The following is a 26,620-nucleotide window of genomic DNA, read 5'->3' on the forward strand; positions in this document are numbered from 1 at the left end:
ACTGTAAATTACCTAGCCAATGGTGAATGTTAGGAGAACTGATGTGACTCCCACTCAGGATAACTGTCCTGAGGTTTTACGTCTTCAGAACAGAACTGAATGCGTCTATCCAGTTGGGCTCTGGGGCTCCACACAAAAACTGTTCAATTCCTCTTGTAGATCTCAAAGAATTGTGTTTCTGTAACAGCTCATTCATGTCTAATTACTCCCAGTCTAATCACTTGGCTTCCACAAAATTCCTTTATCCTGACTGTACTTGTCATCTATATGGAACATGTTAAAGCTTTCTCCAAGGTGACCAGATTCCTAAGCTATCTGAAATGTATTCATTATGATTCAGCCTCCCATTGCCAAGGTCACCCTGTTCCAGAACTGATGGCCTAAGGTATGGCTCAAAAGTTGGCTTTGTGTTGGAAGCTGTCAGTGAAGTTTCCCAAGAAGTTCACCGACCTAAGTTAGATCTTGGCACACTTCATGACCCCAAAGAAACCATCTTCTGCTATCATATTACTACTTCATTATTCATTAACCCATAGTTAACAGGATAACAACGGAAACAAGTTTAGGATAAATAACTCCTTTCCTCAAATCTCTCTCTCTTCTCTCTTCTTCTTCTTTCTTATTCTCTTCTCTCTCATTATATCTCATTTCTTTCTCATTCTTTTATCTCTCTCCCTGTTTTTCATATACACACACACACACACACACACACACACACACACACACACACACACACACACAGCATCCTTCCCATAGATCATTTCTTCCCCATTCTCTGTTCAGTGCTATAAAAAGTGGTATGAAAACAATCCAAGGGGTGATGCTGAAGTCAGGATGTGAGGACATGAATGAAGTAGGAGAGTGACCAAGCTTCCACAGACTTCTGTCCTCACTCTCATGCTTCCTTTAGATCACCAACTTCTCTATGCTCAGAGTGCTTGTTGTTTCGTCTTCTTCATTGGACCCAAAATACCCAGGCAAGTCAAGCATCCTTTGCTCTAGCTCAGTGAGCCCGAAAGAAGTATTATCATAGAAAGCATATTCAGGGTGTGCTGGGAAGCTCTGACACTTGTCTCTTCTGTACTGGGAGGGACTCAAAGGGCTGACCCTCTGGTAGCTCTCCTTGGGGACGGTTGGGGAGGGCTGTTTCCTTGAAGTGCTCTTGTGACTCGGTGAAGGTCCCCTTCTGTGTCTGTGGGGTTCAGCTCTATCTGTGCCATTCACCAGTCCTGCTGGACGGTCATTGATCAAGTCAGGTTTCCTGGCTGGAGGCCCCATGGGGTGGGACTTAGAGAGAGGGGTGAGTGATTCATTGGCCATCCCAGTCCCCTGGGGATGCTCCAACTTCTCAGGACATGGGTAGGCTCCTCGAGACCGAGCCCTAAATCTATCTTCATGGTCCCAGGTTCGTGTCCTGGAATTATAGGCCGGAACTTGTCGTGGGGTCAGGGTGGACATGCTCCTTTCCCTGAAGGGCCTGACTTGTTTGGTTTCATGGAAACTTGCAGTTCTCCTGAAGTAGGAGTATCGGGGATAGCTCCTTTCAGATTGGCCCCCTTTGCTGCCCACATATTTCAGTTGTGATCTGCGAATAAGGGTCTGGCTGGGGCTCAGGGCAGGATTGGCCAGAGACACATTAAAATCTAGCCTGGAATGAGGCCTTTCCCCTGGATTGATAGCCGACTGGTCCGGAAAAGGGGACTTGATTCTAAATTTGTTGACTGTGGCTTCTTCTGGATTTTCTGGGTCTAAGGCAGCTCCAGCAGCACCCTCAACAACTGTGTCAGTCAGAGGACTCTGAGACACGTGGTACACTTTGGTTGTTTCTGTCAGACCTTTCTTTTTCATCTCTTTCAGCTGCTTCTGTGCGAGTCGGTAGCTAAAAAGAGGGGGGATTATCTTCTGGGCATTGGACTGAAAACTCTCACTGCCTGAGACTTCTTCTTCTGGAGTCAGCTGCATGCTCCTTCGGTAGGTCAAGGGGATACTGATCTCTGCAGGGTTCCCCAAGGGTCCCTCGCCCCCATCAGAGAAGCTTCCCCTCTGCTCGCTCAACTGACAAATGTTCTCTTCATCTGAATTCTTCCGGAAGTTGGGGGAGTGGATTGAGTTGTGACGGGCTGGGGTGCTGCACTTGGGAGCCCGGCCAAACTTCCTCCAGAGGGTAATGAGGATGGTGGCAATGATTATGAACAAACACAGAGAGATCCCAGTAACAGTCACAATGTTATTAGCTTTCAGGGGGCCCTTGGGTTGGACGGGAGATGGGTCGGAAGGCTTGAGGGCTGAAACAGATTTTCAAAAAAATATCTTTTAAAGCCTTATTCACCAATGTTATCTTCACTGAGTGACTGAAATTTTGATTAAATATCTGACAGCTAAGAAAGAAGTCAAATTGATACAAACCAGAATTCTTGGAATCTGCAATTGTTCCTATATGGATGGTTCACCCTAAAAGTCCATTGCTAAAGGGAAAGGTTATTACAAATACAAAGTGTACCATAAACTGATTATATGATCACCAGAATAATGAAACCATCAATACAAGTTGCCATGACAAGGACAACAGGCTAGCATCACTGCTTGGAAATTAGAATCCCTGCCCTTCTTCAACCGCAAATTCAAATGAGAAAGTACTTTTAAAGCACTTAGTACAGCCTGGCACATAGCAGGTGCTCAATCTATGCTTCATCTCACTCCCCTTACCCTGACAACATTTTAGGATGGCATTTTGAGACAAAAAAATGTTACCCCAAAATGGAAAGTGTCATTAACCACTAGCCACAATTCCTCTATCAGGTGTTTTTACTTAACTGTTTTTAAAGAATTTACTTTATATGGGGATGTTTTGGGGGCACTGGAGCTCATGGTGAGAGCTGAGAACTGTTAGAGGTCCCCAAAAGCATTTCAGGAGGTCCAGGAGGTCAAATCCATTTTCAGAATAATACTAAGATGTTTTAATGTCCTAAATGGCAAACATCAATTGATCTAGCCCATATAAACAAAAGGTCTGGGAGGTAGGGTCTCTAAAAAAATTTAAGAGGATAAAGGGATCTTGAGACCAAAAAGTTTGAGATTTAGGAGGCTTGTTGGGAAGTATTCACTGTGTTTAAGCAAAATGCATCAATTGAAAATATGAAGTCAACACTTGAGGGTTTGAGCATGTGGTTGGAATTACAGTTATTATTGAAATAGATCTCTGTCAGTTTGGAACCACTATAAATCAGAAAGTTAAGTATAAAAGGAATCTCAGTACTCTCTTCAATATGACTCCTATTACAATCCTGAGCCTTCCCTGCAGTCCTATTTTGGCTCTTTATCATAACATAGAGAAGACCCTGGATTCTTGAAGGCCAGGCAAGCTGAGTATAAACACTAGTGAGTCCTACTGAGCGGGAAAGCCTTTGTGAATGGGCAAGTCTCACACCAGACTGTGCCTATCCTCCAAGTATGGAAAGGCATAATTACACCAGATGTTTGACTGTCAAGTGGTGAATTTTTTCAACAGTAACTCACAAAGACCCTTCTCTAAAGCATAGAAGGTCATATGATCTGTATATAGTAGACAGAAAGCCTTTGCCCCAGTGAAAACATACTTCCTTGGTGCACCTGTGCTATGTGTCTCTGGATCTGAAATCTCAACAATTTCAGAAGTGCATCCTCTGCCTATTATCCAGAAATACCCTGGTTCTCTCAGCCTTATGCTTTCGACTTTTGTTCTCCTTTGATATTTCTCCTTTTTTAAATCTTTATCACTTTTCCCTTACTTCTGATTCCCAACTTTGGAGACAGTGGAAAGAATTGAATTCAAAAGAACTGGGTTTCAATCCTCTTTTACCTATTTATTACCTGTATGACCTCAGAAAGGCCATTTAACTTCCTTAGACCTCACTCCTCATCTGTAGGGAAGTGGACTAGAGGGCATCGTAGGTCCCCTCTGTTGATAAGTCTATGCGATCCTATGATTTCTACTCCATTGAGCTGAGCTGTCTGCCCCAGCTATTATAATCAATGTTCTCTATCAATAAAAGGAAAATAATTAATATTCCACCAGATGGAACACTGATACAGCAGCACTAAGCTGGAACAATTTCTTGATGAACTAGACCAGCCAGTCAGTCAATCAACAAGTAGTTAGAAGGCACTAACTGTGAGCCAGGCATTGTGCTAAATGGCCAAAATAACACATAGAACCAGTGGATTCAGACCTCAGCAAAAATATTATTTCTAATGCCAAACAAAAATTTAAACCCCTAATCAAATATTGATAGCTTAATAACAAAATATTTTTTCCTGAATTGTCACCTTTTAGGATTATTGATTCTTTAAAATGTAAGTTTCTTGAAGGCAAGGGCTATCTCACTTTTGTATTTCAATCCCCAGTGCCTAGCACAGTGCTGACACATAATAGGTGGTTTATAAATACTCGTTGATAAATTAATTGGATAGTAAATTCAATGAAACTTAGTTGCAGCAAATGGATGACTCCTGACTGTGGGTGGTTCCAGTATCTTTTGAGTCAGAGACCTGAGTTCAGATTCTGCTCACACCTTGGACAAATCTCTCAGCACCTCTGGTTGCCTCATTTGTAAAACTGAGGGCAGTTGGATAAATTTTACTTTTAAAGTCCTTGCCAACTTAGATTTAGGAGGCAACTTCCTTTGCTCTCTTATAACATGTGGCTTGAAATTTTCTTGAAAATGCTATCCTTAAATTGGCAATAGCCAAACAATGAACATTTATTGAGTACCTACTATGTGCCAGGCACCGGGCTAAGTACTGCGGATACAAAGACAAAAGATAATCTCTACCCTCAGGGAGCTTACATGAAGGAGACAATAAGCAAACAAATATAAACAAGCTATGCATAAAATAAATGGAAAATAATGTAAGGAAGGCACTCAAATTAGAAGGATTGGGAAAGCTTCATATAGAAGGCAGAATTTTATCTGGGACTTGAAGTGCATAGGAAATTGCTTAATGATCTGTGATGGCCTGAGCATTGGTGTATCCATTTCGAAGGTAGAGGAGTAAAGTAGGGCAGGGAGAAAAGAAATTTTTTCAAAGGACTTCTGGGATTTTTTGTCCATTTCACAACTCCACCATAAAGGGTGCTGGTGCCAGAAATAATCTATAGTATTTGTCCTGTACGTCCATTATAAATTAAAGGACACGTAGGTAGTTACCACTTCTGGATGCAAAAGAATATTCCATTTCCTAAAAAAGATTGTGAATATAGGGAAGATACCCCAGATCCATGGTTGCAAGTCTGCATTAAAGTGCAAATACAAGGTGAGAAGCAAGACTATGGGTGTTGTAGGCTGCACAGATCTGATTGATGTATTGGTTAGTTTTACTGAGCCAGGTTTTGTAAAATGCCTAACAGGGTGCCTGACACATAATAGGGCCTATGTAAATGTCAGCTATTATTATTTTTGTTATTATAGTCACTAATAATAACTTTAAAAGTATAAACGTAAGGTCTTAAATATAGAAGGTAATTAGAGTTGCCTTTAAAAATTAGATGTGTATTGGGAAGCTCTGAACAGAGGTACTGCAAGAGCATGGGATATTTCAGAGTAGAATAAAGAGAACTTCAATGAAGCCAGGTAGCAACTGGATGGAGAGCTGGGGAGATTTAAGGCAACTCAAAGAGAAAATCAAGGGAAGAAAGCAAGATGCGAGAGAAAGAAGGTAGAGGGCAGTACACAAAGGTCATGAAAAAAGACTGAGAAGGAAAAACACAGGGAGAAGAGCTAAGACACTGGATCCAAAATACTTAATGGGAAACAGGACCTGTTAGAGATGCCTGTAACAGAAAAAAAGAAAGGAAATATAAAAGAACAGTGTATATATATATATAATATATATATACACACACACATATATATACATAGACACATATGTATGAATGTGTCTATATATGTGTGTATATGTATATGAATGTATGTATATATGCGTGTATATATATATGTACATGTATAGATACGGTAGTTTAATGAGGAGAGCAGGGCCTATGTCACAGACTGAAAAGAAAAACTAGTAAAAGAATTTCCTAAAGATCAAGGACGCCAGTTGAGTCAGTGAGAAAAATGGCTGCCAGGTCAATGAGGTCTTGGGGAGAAGACAGGGTGACACCTGGAGAGAACAGCCAAGAACGTGACTCCTTGAAAGACAAGAAGGCCAGGTTAAAGGTGGTCCTTTGATCTAGAACTAGAGGAAAGAATCACAGTGGATCTGGAATGATGAACTATAAAACTAAGGATCATAACCTAAAGCAAAGGTTTATAGATTAAAGATCCGATGTTTTAAAACTGAGCAAACTTAACTGAGAAACTTGAAACTTCATATAACCAGCAAAACATTGACTTGGTACCTATTGATTTGCACCTCTGAAATTTTCTCATATTAAGTTTAGTTGTGCCCTTAAACTCTGCATGAGTGTAAGCGTGGGGATACTCCAGGATACAAGTTAGAAGAGAGGACAACAGTATAAAGAAAAACAATTCTCTCATGATGGAAAATGTTATCCACATTCAGAGAAAGAACTATGAAGTCTGAATACAGAGTGAAAGAGACTATTTTTTGTTTTGTTTTTTTTCTCATGGTTCTCATTCATTCTAATTCTTCTGTACAACACGACTAATGTGCAAATATGCTTAATAGGAATGTATATGTAGAGTCTATATCACCGCATGCCATCTTGGGGAAGGGGAAGGGGAGGGAGAGAATTTAAAACTTATGGGAGTGAATGCTGAAAACTAAAAATAAATAAATTAACTTATAAAAAAATAGAAAAAAGAATAATCCTGATGAGGAAGGAAAGGGAGAATGTTTTTTAAAAGAGATGAATGTGAATTCATAGGGAATCTCTCAACCAACTTGGATTTTTTTTTTAAGGATAGGTACAAAAGATGGGAGCATATCTGCTCATTTTTGCTCTTTGTCATTGTTTAGTCATTTCAGTCATGTCTGCCTCTTTGTGACCCCATTTGAGGTTTTCTTGGCAGAGATCCTGTAGTGGTTAGCCATTTATTTTCTTCTCCAGCTCCCTTTACAGATGAGGAAACTGAGGCAAGCAGGGTTAAATGACAGGGTCACACAGCAAGTGCTCAAGGAAGAAGAGATTTTAATTCAGAAGGACAAGTCTTTCTGACTCCAGGGTTGGCATTCTATCCATTGTGCCACCTAGCTCCACTGCAGAAATAAATCCAAAAGTGTGGCATAGTCTAGCAACAGTACTGTCCAAAGTGTTAAATCTGAGAATGAACCAAGACTGGTGAGGGAGGAAAAGAGGCCTTTTTTTTATTATTTTATTTGTTTTCAGTGTTCTACAATCACTTTCATATATCTTAGATTTTTTTTCCCTCCCCTCTCCCCTTTTCCCCCTACCTCATCACTCCCTCCCTGAGATGGCATACAGTTTTATATAGGTTCTACACATACATTCCTATTATATACATTTTCACCTTAGTCATGTTGCATAGAAGAATTAAAATGAATGGGAGGAATCATAAAACAAACCAAAACATAATACAAAAGAAAATGATCTGCTTCATTCTGAGATTGACTTCCATAGTTCTTTCTCTGGATGTGGAAGGCATTTTGTCTTAAGAGACCATTGGGAATTATTTAAGTCCTTGCATTGCAATGAAGGCTAGCTCTGCCAGAAAAATTCCTCACATACTGTGGTTGTTGCTGTGTACAAAGTTCTCCTGGTTCTGCTCCTTTCACTCAGCATCAGTTCATATAAGTCTTTCCAGGAAAGAGGCCTATTTTAAAGCTATTTCAGAAAAAGGAGAAAGATCAAAGAAGGCATAGGACTGCTGTTCAAGGTCGATGGCACCATAATAAGTGAAGCAGCCTGAAGTTATTTTGTTTGTTTTTTCAACCAAGGAGAATGATCTTTGTACTACAAGGAAGCTGACACTCAGGACAAGTAAGGTGGTGGTAAGAGACTGTCTAGTTCCTCTTCTCACCTGGTCCAGATGAGCTCTATCCTTGGGTGCTCAAAAAACTATGATCTTTAAACGAGTGTAGAGAACTGGAAAGGAGAGGCACAATGGGAGAAGAGCTAATGTTGTCCTGATTTTCAGAAATGCAAGGAGAAAAAAGTCTACACATTCTAGGTAGGCAAGCCTGACTCCAATCCTTGAAAAGATTCTAGAATCTATCAGGATATTTAGTGAACATTCCAAGAAGAAAGCAGTGACCACAAAAGACCAGCACAGGCATCCTCAAGCACGGATCCTGCAGACCTGTTTGGACTGATATTCAGTGAAGTAAGCAAATCCAGAAGAACAATATACACCGCAACTGTAACAACAGCAATGCAAAAACCCTGAAAGACAGCCAAACTCTGACTATTTGGAAGGACCAATTTTGGTTCTGGAGAACAGAAGATGAAACTTTCTTCCCTCTTCTTAGTAGTGAGGTGGAGGACTGTGGATACATAATGTGGCAGATGATGGCAGATGACACCACTATGTTGGCTGCATTTACCTATCCTTCTTGTCACAAGAAGGGGGTCAGTAACGGTGTGAGAAGGAGAGAAGATGGGGAAATTGGGAAATTTGGTGATGGGGGGCTTTCATAAAACTTAGAAAAAGGAAAGAGAGGATGGTCAGAGAATAGAGAGTATTCGGGAAAAGCCAGAACACAGGAGTTTGGCCTTTAATGGAAGAAACATCCTCCTCTTCTTAACTTTGTTTCCATTAAAGAATTTAAGATTATTTGTCTAGAGACAAATGGGGTGTTATGCCATGTTTTGTGACACAGATGTAGGCTTGACCCTCTACTCAGGTTTGTGTGTCTCTTACCACTGTATTCAGATGGGTGACATGAAGGTATAGGGGGGGAAATCTTCCAAACAACTACAACAAAAATCCCCAGGAGAAAAGGGAGAGGGAAAAAGTTTTCTTTTCATCAAATTTGTCATGCTTCCCCTTCCATCTTCTTCCTTCTATCTACCACAAGGCAGTTCTTCACGTCTTTAATTCAATTATATCTACTTGCCATTTCCCTCTCTTTTGCATCATATACTCTTTCCTTGGTACCAGATTGGACAGATATCCTTCCTAGCTATGCACCATCTTAGATGACAGTGAACATGTGCAATGTTACTAGGACTAGGTCTATCTGATTGCCACTTTTGGCATTAGAGTAATTCAGGACAGAGTTGGGCCTAGCCTCTGTTCCCATCTGAGACCACCATGAATGCCATGCCCAGTGTGTTGAGTATACAGGAAGTATACTTACTAAAGCACTCTTCCAAAGAGCACAAGGAGGTCTCTATGGATGTTCCAACACAGCCAGGCTTGGATGGGGAGGAGGTGAGACAGATTCGCTGCCGATCACGTATACCGTCACCGCATGTTACACTGCATGGGTTCCAGGCCTGCCATAGGCTCCATGTTTCTGTGAGGACACAAGGTCAAGTATATGATGCTATGTCCTCTAGGGAAAGTTAGGAAGCTCCCCTTTACTGGGGAGAAAGGGGGAAAAGAATATGAGGAAAACAAGAAAAATACTCCATAACCCCATTCAAATCCCACAATACCCAATGATAGATTTAAGTCCAAACCATTCATTTTACTGTATGAGTTAACTGAGACACAGAGAAGCCCAGGTCATATAAGTATGTCTCCGAGGCAGAATTTGAATTTAATTCTTCCTTACTCCAAGTCCAGAGTCCTATCTACTATAGCAGACTACCTTCTTAGAAGACTAAATAAATGAATGAATGAATAAATGAATAAATTAATTAATAAATGGTACCATTTTATTGACAAAGTCACTTTAAAACTAAAAGCAGGTGACACTGCAGTACACTGATAGCTAGAATAAATTTACAAAAACCACTGAGAAATCTCGCCTGTGTCCCTAGAGTCACCAGTCCCCCAACAACAGTTCTTACAACACCTATGGGCCATGAGAACATGCCAACATGGCCTACCAAAAGTAAGTCAATCCGGGCAGACCTTGCTTCTGCTCATCAGCTGACAGAGTATTCCATAGCAACCCCCAGTGTTGGGTAGATGCACTCTTGAGCTAGCCAGGAGGTACTTTCTTTGGGATGAGTCATGGAACTTGAATTCTTGGCCCCTTCTGGTAATTAAAAGTCTCTGGGGACTTTCACAAGAGCTGGAACATTTACAAACTAATTCCCTGGACCAGCTCCAACTCAGGTGTGGTAATTATGTTCCATCTAGCATTTCAACAGAACCCAGCTTTGTGCTCTACCTACTGGGTATAACAGTTGGGCCAGAGAAAAACCAGGAACATGGTTTTTCTTTTTTCTTTTTTTCTATTATTGTTTTGAGATTGAGTCTCTATATTTTGTCCAGACTGAAAGCATAATGGCCACCCATAGATCCAATGATACCAGTGCTATCACAGAAGCTTTAAATGTTCCATTTCTGAGGTATGCCCCTCCTTAGTCAGTCTGTTAGTTCCTTACTCTTGCGTGTCCACCATATTAATGCCAGATCTAATATGGATCCCCACTCTGCTTTAACCTTACTGTAGCTCAGAGCTCCCTAGCTCAAGTGATCCACCAGCCATCATTCCCTTCCCCCTTGATAGCAGCAGGGATTTCAGGACTACTCCCCTACCACACCCAAGGAATGTGGTGGTATTGGGTTTTGCTTTTTTCCCCCACAAAATCTCGGAACGAGAATGATCTTCAGAGGCAGTCTAGTTCAACCTGTACCTAAACATGAATTCCCCCACATACTTTAAGACAGCTATTACGTACTTCTTGAGTCTTCCTTACATTCAACATCCTCAGTTCCTTCAAGGAATCCTAAGAGCTTCAGCATTATATTGATACTTTCCTGCAAAAGGCAGCTAAAAATTCATTTCTTATAAATTTTTTTTGTATATAAAAGCTCTATGCAAGTTCAGCATATTATTATTGGTATTCTAGTACACTATGCTACATTGTGCTATTACTACATTATATAATATAATAATACTATAATACATACTATTATACTATACTATTTTTGTAATATACAATTACTGGTGTTTTTTTTAATCTGCAAAGATTAGTGAAAGGTAAAGTGGAGCCTCAGCTGATATATATTAAGCCTCTTCATCTTTACATATTTGCAATTTGTGACTACAGAACAATAAAATGAATTCCATAAAAGCCACACACACAAAGCAGCCTGGTTATTTTTTGGTCACACCACTCTATAGATATGTGTGAAACAAGTCCAGCTGGCTTTTTATACTCTGAGCCAGCTGAAAAAGCTAGACTCACTGATATTATTTCTTTAATCTTTTTTAAACTGCATATAAATGCAGAGATCTTTAAATATGAGTCAGTCAAGCCAATGAATGTGTTTTAACCCAAAAGCAATTTAATTAGCTAGTGTTTGCAAAGTAAGCATTTCCTGAGCAGAACAATCCCCTCCTCCCCATCCCTATCCTACTGTTTCCACAGGAATATGAAATCATGAACTGAGTCTCGTAATAACATTTTAAATGGGTGCACACAATCTGTCTGCAATTTAGAAAGTGCAGATACCCTTCCACCCCATACAATACAAAGGAATTAGTCCCAGAAAAGGTTTGATTCTGTGACTTTTTTCTTTGCCCCAGAGACCCAAAACATGTAAACAAGACATGTTTATAAGAAACTCCAGTGGAAATGGGAAAGCCCTGCTGAAAGACTGTGATTATTATAAAGTACACTATGAAGCTAGGGATGAAGAGCCTCTTCCTTCATCTCCTGTGCCGGGTGTTAAGGAGTTTCCATACGCATGTGACTTTCTCTTCAAATAAATCCAGTTACAACACGTCTCATAGACTTGTGTAATATTGTTTTTGGTTAACATGGGGAAGCTTCACAGGAATACTAGTAATGGGAGAGTGTATATGATGACAGAACCAGATCTGATTGTCATTTTTTTGACTTGATTAAGAAAAAAAAGCAAAGGTTGGGGAAAGGAGAATGGTTGTGACTATTTCTTCACATCCACTTCGTGTGATCTGAGTGAGAAACTCTTAGTTATGACCTTAAGGAGATTACATTCTGGAATATCTAAAATGTACCAGAAAAAGAGGCACAGACACATGGACATTTCCATTTCCATTTCCAAAAGAATCTAAGAATTAGAGTCACTGCCAAGCTAGTGGTATGGAGCACAAGTACACCTATTGCTATAGAGGAGTGTGGTATTCGGGGAGAGTTAAACTGGGATGCCATCTTCACTGGCTGCCTAGAGCATTAGCTTATATTTTAAAAATAAATAAGACAGAAAAGGGCAGAAAAAGAACTCAATTCAGCCACATTTGAACTTTTGGCTCAGGAGTGGGAAGTCTAAAAACTATTACAAAAAAACCTGGATAAGCACCACTTTGCTAGATCTACAGGGAATGGAGAATCATGTCTCAGCCACGTGAACTCTAAGTCAATATTTATTTGCGAAGGCGGGCAATTTATGATACACAAAAGAGTGTAAAATCCACATAGTCTTTATCTTCTTTTACCACTCCTAATTATGTAATTATGCTCAGTTTTATTTAAGTACTATGATTGTATGCTGTGATGAAGATAAACTGAACTCCTGGCAAAACATTATATAAATAATAGAGCATATTAGAATATTCATTTTTTTAAAAATATTGCTTCTAAGATCCAACTCCCTCCACTAAAATCCTACTCTAGTATCTCATTATGATGTGAAGGTGATTTGGCTTTTGCTGATTTTTAAATTTCTTATTTATGCTTTTTGTTTTTTATACCACAGTTATTTACCAACTAATCTCTCTCCACCTCCCAATGCATATGAACCTTCCCTTGTAATAACAAATTATGGGTTTTTGAAGCCCATGGAAGTCCATGGTCATGACCTGACTCTAGAGTCAGAGGATCTGAGTTCAAATCTCCTGTCTGATACTTTCCTCCTATGTGACCCTGGACAAAAAAACTTAACCTTTCTACTCATTTTTCTTATCTGTAAAGGGAAGGTGTTGAACTAGCTTTCCTTTGAGCTTCCTTCCAGCTAAAGACCTATACCAACTGGAAGATCCTCTTTTATTCAAGTATGGACCTAGTGATGTAATATATGCCTTTTTTCTAACGACGATCCTAGTTAAGTTCAGGGAAGTGCATATCCAAAAAATTGGCCACCAGAGAAAGAATTTTTGTTTGCAGCAACTAATGAAGATCCTCTGCTAAGACCATGACCTGGGAAAGAGCAAGACCATTTGAAAAAATCTTTGATACATTGAAGTATTGACCTATAAAAGAAAACACCCGATTAAAATAGCTTATATTTCTCTAAATTATGATGGGAATTAAGTATGGCCTATTCAGATAAGAGAAAACAGAGCTCAGGAAATCTTAGTAAGACATGCCAAGAACTGAGATTCAACTTGAGTTTCAATCCCAGCTCTGCCTCAGACTTCGCATAGTCACTTTAGTAGAGTCCACTGGTGGTGACCAATCTTGACCATTTACTCAAGTCTCCCTATCTTTCAAAATAAGTACAATAATATTGCAAATGGAACAAATGAAAAAATAGATCTTCCACACTTGGAAAATTAAGGCATCTTCTTAATGCTAAGCAATAAAGTCAACCACTGTTAAGTACCAATTCAAGACATAAAGAAATAAAAGAGATTGAAATACCAACCTATATTTCTCTGAATCACCATGCATTCCTCCCTCGAGGAAAAATGACTTTTGCTTGAAAAGCTGAACTCAAAGCAGTATTTATTTTTCCCCATGGCAAACAAAGTACAATTAAATGCTGTTTTGCTGGCCCCTAGGGGTATGATGTTTTCAGCCAACCAACCAGGCCTGTCCCCAGAATGCCTGGGGGTGTCCTTGTATACAGTGACTATTCCTTGGGCAAAAGTACATGGAGGGGGCACTATCCCCACATCTACCAAGGACTCACACGTTAGTTCTGGCAATGTCACCAGCTTGTAGCCAAATCTGTGGACCAGGTCAATGGGTCCTGTTGAGGTAATGATTGATTCAGTATCATGTAGTTTCAATAACACAGTGGCATAGGCTTGTGAACCAATGGGAGTACAGTCAAACTCAATCCACTGAACTGGAGCAAGGCTAACTCTTTTGCTGATCCTTACTTCCAGTGGCTGATCCCTGCTTTCTTTTGGCTCAAAGATGCTGTTAGAGAAGGTAACATCCACCAAAATGTCGGGTCTGTCTGTAGTGAAAGAGCATAGTGGCTGATTCGTAAAAACTCCCACCTGTAAGATACCTCCTGTTGCCTTTGATGTCTGGTTGAAATCGATGTGGAACACAGGCCACTCCACCTTCAGAAAGGCGTGCTTCTCCTGCCAGGGGACTCTTGTGTTATTGTCCATTTTTGCCGGACTTGATATGAACCAATAATCACCAGCCTCCCTGAAATAGAAACACTCGAACTCCAGGGTGCCTTGGGACCGATTGGTCAGGAGGTATTTGGTGGTGATGGTCTGATTTTTGCTGGCATCCAACAATAGGACAGACACATTCCTCATTGTAGCATTATTTCCATCAGAATACTGGAAATCTACAGACACCGTGCTGTTGCTTAAAGCTACGTGACCTGGCTCTCCCAAGAAGAGGTACTCAGCTTCACCAAGAACTGAAAGGAAATGACACAGAAAGTGTTTAATAATCCAGATGAATATTTACAGCTACCAGTAGATGAATGGGAAAGATATGAGAGAAAAATGCTCCCAATCATTTCTGTTAGCTCTATTGTGACACTGGTGATACCCACAGGTCCCCAGTCAACTCAACTCAATCCTGCTCTACAAATAATTAGCATCATACACTAAGCAAAGAGTAAATGCACCAGCCTAAGCATCAAATATTCAGTGCAGATCCCAGCACTGAAAGCTTAAACACTGTGTAATTGGATCAAAGGCTGGATGCTGGCCAACTGATTTAAAGCTGCCCAATGATAAAATGAGCTGCCTTGGTAGGGAATGAGTTACACAGCACTGGAGGTCCACAGATTCTAATCCAGGTACATGTTGGGCTAGATGACTTCAGAGGTTCCTTCTAACTCTGAGATTTTGTGATTTAACTTTTCTGTGGTTCTATTCCACTCACCGTCTTAAAGGGATTTAACTCTTGTAAAACACATTTAGATTGTAGTATGAAATAAAGTAACCTCCCTTCATATATACATATGTATGTATATAAATACAAATACATGTACATATACATATATGAAGCAGAGGAAATAATTTAAAATTTTAGAGGAGAAAAAAGATAAATCTTATTTTCTAGCACCAACTATATTTTTTGTTGTTCACTTGTTTCAGTCATGTCCAACTCTTCATGACCGCATTTGGGGTTTTCTTAGCAAAGATTGGAATGGTTTGCCATTTTCTTCTCCAGCTCATTTTATAAATGAGCAACTAAGGTAAACAGGATTAAGTGACTTGCCAGGTTCACAGAGTTAGTTAGTATCTGAGACTGGATTTGAACTCAGGAAGATGAGTCTTCCTGTCTCCAGTCCTGGCACAACTTACTTGGGCTTGGGATTTCTTGGGCAACCATGATTTATGTATAGGAAAAGTATTTGTTTAAGTAATAAAACCATAGACTTTTGAGATTTGAAAGGATCATGAAGATTATTTAATCAATTTACAGATGAGAAAACAGAGGCTCAGTGACATTGCTCAGGATTCCTGTGATTCATTTTGGTTTCCTTTCTGCACTGTAATAAAGAACCAACTGTGTTGCATCACTGTAAATGAGAAGAAGGAAAACCTAAAATTGATTTGTAATTCAGAGTTTCCTGAATAGATAGTTCAAAGTCTTCTGCCATGCTGGGAATTTCTGCCAGCAAAGAAACCAGCGTCAGGCTAGCTGGATGTGGTGCTGAATTTTGGATGGGTATATATAATGTTGGCGTTTTGTTCTGCCAGGCTAATAAAAGGGACGTTTACAAAATCCAGTAAGGAATGAATGGATACTGTGATGTTATAAGTTAACTAATCCTCTCTCTGAAAATGTTGGTGACTTTATAGTAAATTATTTTATCCTAGACAGGACAGATAAACAGCCTCTCAAGGATCTGTTATATCTTTTTAAAAAAAATCTAACTCAACTTGAAATGATTAAAAGTGAAGAGTAGTAAGGAAACCCACTGCCACAACACACAAGTATCCTTGTTTCTCTTTTGAAATGTATCCAAACACATATCACAGGAGACGAAAATCTGGCTTTGTAACAATTAGCTGTAACCCTGCTGGGATGAAAGCTCATTCTAGGAGAGTTCTACAGTTTCTGAAGAATATTCATTCATTCTGTTCTAAAAGGCCCATGCATAAGTATGAATTGATTTTTCTTATTATCTGAATCATTAATATGAAGAAACAGAAAAACAATATGATTTTATGCCTTCAGTTTATTTTCCTTTTCTCATTTTCTATGTATATTTCTTTTCCTATTTGAAAAGTGTTTTAAGGGAGGATTTTTTGTTAATTTTTCTCCCAATGGTCCCTACAAGATTAATGATGAAGAAATAGTAAGGTGGTAAATCAATCAAGCACATCATATCAGTGAGTCAGTCAGCTAGCGTTTGTTATATTCCAAGCACTGTGCTAACCACTAGCTGTAAGGTGGCAGGTGAAGCAGTGTCAGCCCTGGAGTCAAGAAGACTCATCTTTCTGAGTTCAAATCTGGCCTCAGGTACTGGCTGGGCAACCCTGGGCAAGTGACGTATTCCTGGTTGCCTCAGTGTCCTCATCTGTAAAATGAGCTGGAGAAAGAAATGGCAAACCACTCCAGTATCTTGGCTAAGAAATTCCCAAATGGGGCCATGAAGAGTCACACATGATTTGTAAAATAACTGAACAACGAATGACAAAACAGCTGTGGAAGAAGAAAGAATTCAGCTTCTATCTCTAAGTTTCTACTTCAATATTTTTTATTACCATGCTTTCTGAGTTTCTACATCCATATTTTTTATCACCATGCTGTCTCCCTGATCTTTAGCCTTTAGCAAGAGCTACCCCTATTTCATACTTTTCTGTACTCCCCAAAAGACTGACCTATTCTTAATTGTGACCCTCAACTGTGGAAATAAAAAACGACTCCAAAATCAAGCCATGCAACAACCAGTCATGAACAACTAAAATCTGTAACTGCATTCTCTTGATGTACACAATTGGCCTTCCTTAAGTAGGTCATCCTTTTACCCTCTCATCATGTTATATGAAACATCATTACACAATACCCTGAAAAGACTCTTGATCACCCTTTAACTGAATACGATGAGAGAATGAAGTTGCATTGTTCTTTTGTTTTTAGGCAAAGCAACAATGGAGGGAAATCCTCCATTTGCCTGATGGTTATAAAAGGCTAGAAAGGGTGAGATAGGAATAGATGAAGTTTATAATAGGAGTCATGATAAACCATGTTTATCAATATTCAGGAAGATTTACAATCTTCCTTTATGGATAGCTGGATTTCTTTACCAATTTTGACATAAAGTCCTCCTCTCCTTTCAATTACTTAAGACATCTACATGGTATTTTGAAATCACCAAAAGAATATATTAACTCAATGCAAAAATTGTGAGTGTTTTAAGTTGGTACTTCCCAAGTTGCGAACAAGTTTTCTACTAAATGACATGACTTCAAAAAGGGATCATGCTTATGCTTCAAAAGGGATCATCGATCAAAATCATGAAGCTTGTAAATTTCACATTTGAATTCTTTTTTTTTTTTAGTTTTGTATGTATGGTAACACTTGTGCATATTGTACTCACCATAGTCACAGAGCACCACTAATAGTAGATTTGAAAAGTCTTTCAACATTTGTTTCATTCTGATCAGCAGCACCCCAAGTCCTTGGACTCCTCATGTCCTTTCTCACACCCAAGTCACATGTACTTTTCTCAAAAACACCTGCAATTACAACTTCAGAAAATGATAGCCTTGATCAGTACAATTTATAAAATTAATCCCTTCAACAATCAAACTCCCTAGAATAGGAAGTACCTTCTCTCAAATAAATGTGACTCCATTTCCTTCGCTTTATCCCATTATAAATAAGTCACCTACTTAAGAACTGTGGCACAGTGGATTGGGTCAGGTCTAAAGGCAAGAAGACTCATCTTCTTGAATTCAAATATGCCCTTAGACAACCTACTAGCTATGTGACCCTGTGCAAGTCATTTTGTTCTATGTGCCTCAGTTTCCTCATCTGTAAAATGAGCTGGAGAAGAAATGGCAAAGCACTCCAGTATCTTTGCCAAGAAAACCCCAAATGCGGTCATGAAGAGTTGGACTTGACTGAAACAACTGAACAATAACAAATTAAGAAACTGACATAAAAACTAAGAATATATTTCTAAAATTGTTGTTTGTCCTCCATTTTTGAAGAAGACTGATGACTTCATACATGATGTCTTGACTTGTGTGTGAAATGGATTTAAGTGAGGCAGAGTTGCCTCTATTCTATTCTAATGTCATCAGCCTCATGGTATCTTTTTGAATCAAAGAAGTCAAGTGGTAGGACAAAAGTCAAGAGGACTGGTAATGGCAGGGGACGGAATGGATGACCTTGGTGTCTTTGATGCCTGACCAAGCTTGAAGCACTCCACAGCACTTGCTTCAGCCACCTTTGGGACTGTTGGAATAAACTGTTCTTATCTGTCCATTCCGCTAAGGGAAGTCTTCATGTGCTTGGGGCAAACATTGCTCTAATTCACCAAAAAGTTAGAAGCCTGTCAGTTATCCTCAATCTGGTTTAGCTCATCCCCTGAGATGGCTTACCAGGGTGTGGCTCCATGCTACCACTTCTTGGAGTCACAGGTGAGAGCTGGGTCAATCAAGTAGATACCAAAGTTGGATGAGCAGCCCTCATATAAGAGATGTTAATCCTCCTTAACACCCTATACATCCTTATTTCTAAAATATGGAGGTTGTATTCTTATAGCCTGGAGCAGAGGCACAAATTTGACAATTAGCTGGCAAATTTGATCAATATAAATAACCAATCATAGTAATATGATCAGTAATAGGCAGGTAAGTGGTATAGTGGTTAGAACATTGGAGTAAGGAAGACCTAAGTCTGGCCTCAGATACTCATTCACTGTGTGACCCCGGGCAAGTCACCAGTAAGTGACTGCCTCAGTTGCCTTACTGTGAAATAGAAATAATAACAGCACCTCCCTCTCTTAAATCACCCTGTGAGGATAAAATTATTTAAGATTTATAAAGCCCTTTCCAAACTTCAAAGTAATTGTAACTGCTAGCTAGCTGTTATTATGAGGTTTGACTACCCTGTTTGACTCTTTCTTGTTCAGTCATTCAGTCACATCCAACTGTCTTGCGAAGATATTGGAATAGTTTGGCATTTCTTTCTCTAGTGTGTCCCCATTTTACAGACGAGGAACTGAGGCAAATAGGAGTTAAGTGATTTGTCCAGGTTCACACAGCTAGTAAGTATCTGAGGGCAGATTTGAACTTAGAACTTCTTGACTCCAGATCTGGTGCTCTATCCACTGCCCCACGTAACTATCTCACATTGCTCAAATTACTAGATTTTTGCTAAACTTCCAATTCAACCCAACAAGCATTATGTTAAGTATCTACTATGCATGAAGCTCTGTACAAAGCTGACATCAAAACAAAACAAAAGAAAAACATCTCTCGGTCCCTTCCTTCCCTCAAGGAGCTTATATTCTACAAGAAAAATACTACATGTAAACAGATAATCAAATACATGATCATTTGAGAAGAGGGGAGAGAGAACTATCAACTAAAGGGATTAGGAAAAGTTTTATGTAAGAGATGGCTCACAAGGTGAACCTTAAAGAAAAAACTAGGGAGGAAGTGTTGCAATAATACAAGAAAGAAGTAAGAAAGACCTGAATTATTGTGGTGGCTATGTGAAGCAGAGAGAAGGGGATGGATGTCAGATTGTGAATGTAGAATCAAAAAAACTTGGTAAAGGATTAATATATAGATATATGAGGGAGGAAGAAAAAAAATTAAGGATGCCTCTGTCATTGTCAATCTATACATGATTGGACAGATGGGAGTATATTCAAATGAAAAAGAGAAACTTGGACATGAGATGATTTGAAGGTGAGATGAGTTCTGTTTTGGAGATGTTGATTTTGAGATACCTATGGGACTTCTATTTGGAGATGTTTAAATGACAGGTGATTGGTAATGTGAAGCTCGAACTCAGGAAAAAATTAGAGAGAGAGAGAGAAAGAAAGAAAGAGAGACACAGAGAGACATATATATCCATACTTATCCATACATACATGTATAGACACACGTATGTGTGTGTTGCACAAAGATGACAACTGAATCCATGGGAGCTGATGATTTGGCCAAAAGGGAGGACATGTGAAGAGAGAAAAGATGAGGGTCCAGGACAGAGCTAATGGGGCCATTCATGATTGGGGAGGAAAGAGTACTCAGACAAGTGATCGAAGAGAAAGCACGAAAATGCAGGGAGGAGAGAGTATTCAGAAAGAGAGAGTGGATGATGGTAGGAAATGCTAGGGAGGTCAAGAAGGAAAACCAATTCTATTTCTTAATGGGTTGTAAAAGTAAAATGCTAGTCTTACTTTCCTGGCCTCATACATTGGCCCATTGGGGCTGAATCAACATTCCATATGTATTGCTGCATAGTTTTGCTAATAAAAAATAATATTCTGAATTTACAAAGCACTCAAAAGCTCTTTACACATAGTATCTCATTTAATCTTCTCCATAGCCCTGTGATGTAGTTGCTGTTATAAACCCCATTTTACAGAAGAGAAAACTAAGGTTGAGGGCAAGTGACTTGCCCAGACTCACACAGCTAGTTAAGTGTCTGAGGCAGGATTCAAACTTGTGTCTTTCTCACTCCAAGTCTAGTAGTCTGTCTATTATGCCACCCATGATAAAAAAAAAGAAAGTTGAATCATAGCAGTTGACTTTTGGCATAGAGTGACAGTTTTACAAATGATTATTAAACTAGATTGTTAGCTTCTTTAGAGGAGCATTTACAACTCTTTTGTCTTTTTCTTAAACTTGGTGCTTATCATGGTACTTCACACACAGCAGACCAGCAATCTGAACTTGGTACAAGAATGAGCAATATTTTTGTAGTTTCAAACAACTAGACTTTAGGGTGATATAATCTAAATAGTAAATAGATGAATAGCAATTATGTTGCATTCTGAAAATGAAATGCTTTTACTGATTTTTCTCTTGTCAGTGTTCCAAAATTTGCTCTTGCTGAGGCATATCAGCAGAACGATGATTCATGCACCATTTTATTTATTTAGCTTGACCATCTGGGAGAGGAGGAAAAGCATGGTCTACCTGTGCCTCAGAATGATTTGAATAAAAGGCTCGCTTCCTCCGGGATAGTCAGGCCAGACTATTTGACTGTAGTACAAACCCTAAGATGTTTGGGGGTTCATTTCTCTTGAAAAAAAAATCTGTCTTTTGGCTTAAAATACGTAAACGTATACAGACATATGTACATATAGATACATATAATATACATTATTAATTATATATGTGCATATAATACATATATATGAGAGTATATGTGTATATATACATATATGTATATTTGTAAAAAATTATAGGTTGGTTTTGAAGTCCCCCCCTTTGTTAGCACTTAAGATCTAATATATACATATATGTGGTGCATATATATTATATGTATTAGCTTTCATAGGGGTGTATTATGCTTCTATGGCAAAGAAACACTTCAATAATTGACATAAAAATAAACTCAGTTTCTCTCAGGAATGGATTACTCAGTGTTTGAGAAAAAAAGAAATATTGACATCAGAATTTATTTTTCTCATTCAACAATAGCAGGTTAAAAGAAAAACCAGATATGTTTCAGCATTCAAAGTAGCAGAGATTTGGATGGCCATCAGAGCAAAATGAAAGCTTTTCTAGCCAGAACGATGTGATCCTCTCCAGAACTGCTCACCTTCATATCTGAAACATGGATGGGACAATGTGACCAAAGGGTGTAGATGAAACCTTCACAGAAAGCATCACTAGGATCATGTGTCAGTATAAGGCACATGAATTTAGATGCTGTGTATCTGATATTCAACAACGTGGATTGGAAAAGATCATCCAGTTCCAAAAGTTCTGCAGTTTTGCCAAAACTGCCAGTTTCATGGTCAGGACCATTTAAACAGAGCTCTCTGATTGAATGCTGGTGATTGTAATGACGGCCAAGATGACCAGCCTGTTCATCTTTCCATATGATGAAAGTCTTTCTGAGGTTTGTAGTCTATGCCTATCATGTGGTATGACCTGGAGGAATTCCAGGCGGACTCCTCTGAGATATATACAAAAGAGAAGGAATATGCTTAGACTTCTAGAAGTCAACGTGGAAATACTGCTAACTAGACCACCAACCAAAAAGTAACAAGACACTCAGAAAAAGAAAGAACTTTTAAGAGTGAGAAAGAATTTTGCTGAGTGCTATTTCTCATTCACTTTTTGCTGGTTCTTATTGCATTTCCTCTAACTTACTGTACATACCCACCACTGTGTCATTTATGACTGTTTAGCTTTAAATAATGTTTAAGGAAAAGAGAATGTTGATATGTATACTATGTACATAAATATACGCTCATATTTACTGAAAAAGTAATTCCAAACGTATATGTTGGGAACTAGGGAAAGGAGCTGTTTGTAAATACTCTCACTTGTCAAAGTATCAAGCCAAAAAAAAATCCCAGCAAAAACAGTATGTGCTCGGAGCAAAAGTAAGAGCTTGGGACCCCACAGAGTGCTCTCCTAATGGGGAGAAAGAGACTACCCTTGAGTAGTTTCCACAACAGGGATATAAGTTATATGGCCTTTTCAGTGACATCTACGACACAGGAAAAAGTGATTTTTGCTCCTTCAGAAAAGAAACGCTTAAATTGCCAGAATTGGAGAAAATTTCTAATTCCAGAGTCTTACCTAATGGAGGTCTTATTTCATGTCATGTATGTCAAATTTGGTTTGCTTTCCATGTGCCCTCCTTCTTTTAAGAGTATTCCTGGTGGACAGGTATTTATATACCTGCTCTGTGTTATAAAGTAACACAAGGCCAGTCCATCTTTACTCCATTTTCTAAAGGTTATTGTTATTAAGTCGTGTCCAACTATTTGTGCCTCCATGAATCATAACATGACATGGGGTTTTCATGATAAAGATACTGGAGAGGTTTGCCATTATCTTCTCCAGTGAATTAAGGCAAACAAGTTAAGTGACTTGCCCAAGGTCACACAGCCAGTGTCTGAGGCTGGATTTGAACTCTGGTCTTCCTGACCATAGACCACAGTGCTCCATCCAAGCAAGCTATACAGCTCCCTCATTCTAAAGGTACACACCACAAACCCATGTTTTAGTGGTGATCCTTTGTTGTGTCTTCTAAAATGTCTATGCACCATCACAAGGTCCTTTTAAAAATCACTTTCATCCACTTTCCACATAGTAGGTGCTTAATAAAATACGATGAAGTTCTTATACAGTCATCCAATGCTTGATGTTCCAAAGATGTTCACATTTTCATGAGAAACTTTCTGTTAGTTATTTAGACCAGTACTACAGAGTTCTATGATTCCATCTATTTGGGCAGGCTCTGGGCTGGCTCATGCAGCTCCTTTCTGGTAAAGAAAGTCTTCATGAGTTGTGACCAAATAAGTTCATCACCTGGTGATGAGCCACTCCAAATGGAGCTAGGGTGGTTCTCAGAGAGCAAACAGGTAGTCTGTCCATACGTCCCTGCTTTGATAAAAGCCTCACAATGCTTGCACCAGGCCATTCAGGAATGGCCTAGGATAACCCAAGGTCACCTATACAACATAATCAACACCAGACTAGAGGAGGTCTCTTAGAACTAAATTCCCTCAATGTCTCCACGGAATCATCACCATCATCCACACTAGTGATTTCATCAATGTAGGGAACTCCCTTTTTGGGAAGATCAGCACCTCCTTGTAACATGGTTTTAGAGAGGGGCTGGGTACCAAGTGGAGGGGAATTAGAAGATTTAAGGGATTTGCTAGTGATCAAAAGTCTACTACGGTTCAGAACAGAATTTGAATGGAAGTCATCCAAGTCCACTCTCCTCCGTTGCCCCTACAACACACAATTTTAAAACCCTGCTACCAAAGTTGAATGACTGCACAGAGTTTGGGTATTTCTAATGGCAACCAAGCTCCATTGCTTTGCACATGGCAAAGCAAATGTGGAGCAATAATCTTATGCCCTCGTGTGTGTGTATGTGTATGTGCGTTAACGTGTAAGGTGTCTTCTCACAGGAAAAGGCAAATGGGAGAGTAAAGGGAATGGGAACGGGACAGCCGGGAAATGGAAAGAAAAAAAATAATCAAGAAAACAACATTTAAAGCTTTCAATGTGGAAATCCTCTTGGCGGAGAAGGCTGCTGTAATTCAGAGACAGTTTCTGAACGCAGCAAGAGAGGAAGTCCCAGTAAATCCACCCGTAACCAGGTGGGCACCACGCATCCCAGCGCGAATGCGCACAGCTCCCCAGGTGCCAGGAGCCTGAGAAGAATCTGGATTACTTCATAGAAAAGGGCAGGCAGGCAGGCAGGCAGCCAAAGGACTCTTACCTCCACAAACTGCAACCTTTCAGGACTGTTGCTGGCACGTCTGGGCTCCTCTCCTGGGCTAAAGCGCCCGCTGTTCTTATCCAGGGAGACCTAAGAGTGGAGACGCAGAAGCCACCCCGCTCGCTCCGCCCGGAGGGACGTCTTGGCCCTGCGTGTGCCCCCGGAGCATCAGAGAGTCGATCCTTCCTCCCTCGGCACCTCTGGGCTCAGGCTAACTGGGCAGCCAGCAAACAGGAAAGAGGAGGGCGAGGAACGCCCTGCCCTGCTCAGCCCTGGCCCGGCCCGGCCGGCACGCCCCGCCCGCGGACTGCCCTCGGCAGCTGTCGTGGGTGGGAGGGAGGGAATGAAGGAGAGGGCGGACGCACAACCTAGGGAAGTTTCGTGTGTGTGTGTCTTTTTCTCGTTGTGCATCGCATCCTTTTCTCCTCCCACCCCTTGCCCTGCAGGAAACTGGACAGGAAATATTGCAGGACCGTGGAGAATTCTGCCTCCAGTCTCCCCACCTCCCAGGCGGACTGAGCAGCCACCAGAAGCCCAAAGTCAGCGATTTAGCCTTTCTGAGTCTGAGCCAGACGCCTGAGACTGTCCCCACTCTATCCGCCCCCAGGAGTCTGAGGGGGAGTCCACAGTGGGCTATCAAGAACTTTGGAAATCCTACTACTTCTCTCCATAAAACTTTCTTTTTCTTGCTTTCTAAGAAGGGAAAATAAATGTAGCAGAGTGTGGAACGCTAGCTTCTCAGGCTACCAAGAGTTAAGAATGAGTTAAGAATGCCACCAAGCCTGAGTGTCAGTTTCTGAGCACTGGTCTGGTCCGACCCCGGGAACTCTGCCATCCTAAGCTTCTAGGGGTTTCCTGATGAACCAGAAGAAATGGGATTTCCCACTAGGAAAACCAGAGAAGTGGCCCTAAACTGAAAGGAGGATTCGCAGGTGTGGTTTGGGAGCTAGAAAAACATCAGTCATGTTCGACCTCTATATCTTTTTTAAAAAGCTTAGAAATGACTCCATCCAGGTTAAAATGCATAGGATAGAAAAAAAAATTCAGAATCTACTTGCGCCTAAAGCAACATCTTAAAGCTATTTGGTTAGCAGAAAAGAAAGTTCTCTTATAAGTCTGCCCACATAGATCTTTGCTTGTTTTGATTTTGCTTTGTTATCAGCACCTAGCAATTCTTTGCTCTAACTAGTGCTATAATGAATTGAATTAGATTAACACTACTTACAATTTACTTCGCTTTTATATAAAGTACCACATTTTTAATTGAAGTTGAAACTTTCTGGCTTCAGTTCCTTGAATTTTTCAGTGGACTTTTAAAGACTATTACAACAATTTACATCATCATCTTACTTATAGAGTTTAAAAATGCTTATCTTTTAAAACAAATTTTTTTGAACTGCAAAAAATGACATCACCACCCACTTTAACTCCTGGAAAGGATTTACTTTATTTGGCTAATCCCAGTTTTCAATTTTGTAAGTAAGTTTTCCATGTATAAAAACGTTTAGCCCAGGTTATTCTCTGGAATATTAAAACATATAAGAAACTTCATCCTTTTTGAAGGAAGAATTAGGTACGGATAACCAAATTTATATTGTATGTAATTTTATAGGAAAATTCTTTCTGAACTGGTCTGCTGTTGTGCAAACTGTACTTCGATTAAATAACCTTTTAAAAATGATAAATAACATTACTAAATTTTATTAAAGAAATGAAATAAAAGAGTAGCACTAGGGTCTGGTCAGGATTGGGTTGTTGGGGTATTTAAATTCTGTTCCCATATTTAGCAAAGCTTCACACAATCAGTATCCATGAGCTACTCTTTAACTCCAAAGAACTGTCCTGACACCTATATTCTTCCTCTTTCTCCCAGTGATCTTTTGTGAATTCCATGGGTTCATCTCTCTACAGATGATTCAAATTCAAATACCTAGCCCCTCTCCATTTCTCTGTCAACTGCCTTGATTGCTGCTAGACATCTTCACTTGGACATCTCCGAACTCAACAAGTACAAAATGAAAGCCA

The 26,620-nt window shown here is 39.7% G+C and overlaps 1 protein-coding gene across 1 annotated transcript; it reads right to left on the minus strand.

Annotated features, from left to right (window-relative positions):
- Positions 1 to 612: 612 nt before the first annotated feature.
- THSD1 (thrombospondin type 1 domain containing 1) lies at positions 613 to 24,883 on the minus strand. Its single transcript, XM_072610452.1, has 5 exons — positions 24,596 to 24,883; positions 17,754 to 17,904; positions 13,647 to 14,609; positions 9,259 to 9,417; positions 613 to 2,285 (listed from the first exon to the last, which is right to left on the minus strand). Exons 2-5 carry the CDS (start codon positions 17,809 to 17,811, stop codon positions 907 to 909), a joined length of 2,559 nt encoding a protein of 852 aa, XP_072466553.1. The 5' UTR covers positions 17,812 to 17,904; positions 24,596 to 24,883; the 3' UTR covers positions 613 to 906.
- Positions 24,884 to 26,620: the final 1,737 nt, after the last annotated feature.

This window comes from Notamacropus eugenii, chromosome 5, assembly GCF_028372415.1.
Source record: "Notamacropus eugenii isolate mMacEug1 chromosome 5, mMacEug1.pri_v2, whole genome shotgun sequence".
In the NCBI taxonomy this organism is placed as follows: domain Eukaryota; kingdom Metazoa; phylum Chordata; class Mammalia; order Diprotodontia; family Macropodidae; genus Notamacropus; species Notamacropus eugenii.

What these genes read in the sequence shown, in the direction of transcription:
- THSD1 (XM_072610452.1), bottom strand. Translation starts at nt 17,811, where the DNA reads ATGAAACAAATGTTGAAAGACTTTTCAAATCTACTATTAGTGGTGCTC. An exon ending in AGTGGTGCTCTGTGACTATG is followed by an intron (nt 14,610 to 17,753) that starts GTGAGTACAATA and finishes ATTTCCTTTCAG; the next exon opens with TTCTTGGTGAAGCTGAGTAC. An exon ending in GGTGATTCAGAGAAATATAG is followed by an intron (nt 9,418 to 13,646) that starts GTTGGTATTTCA and finishes GTGTCCTCACAG; the next exon opens with AAACATGGAGCCTATGGCAG.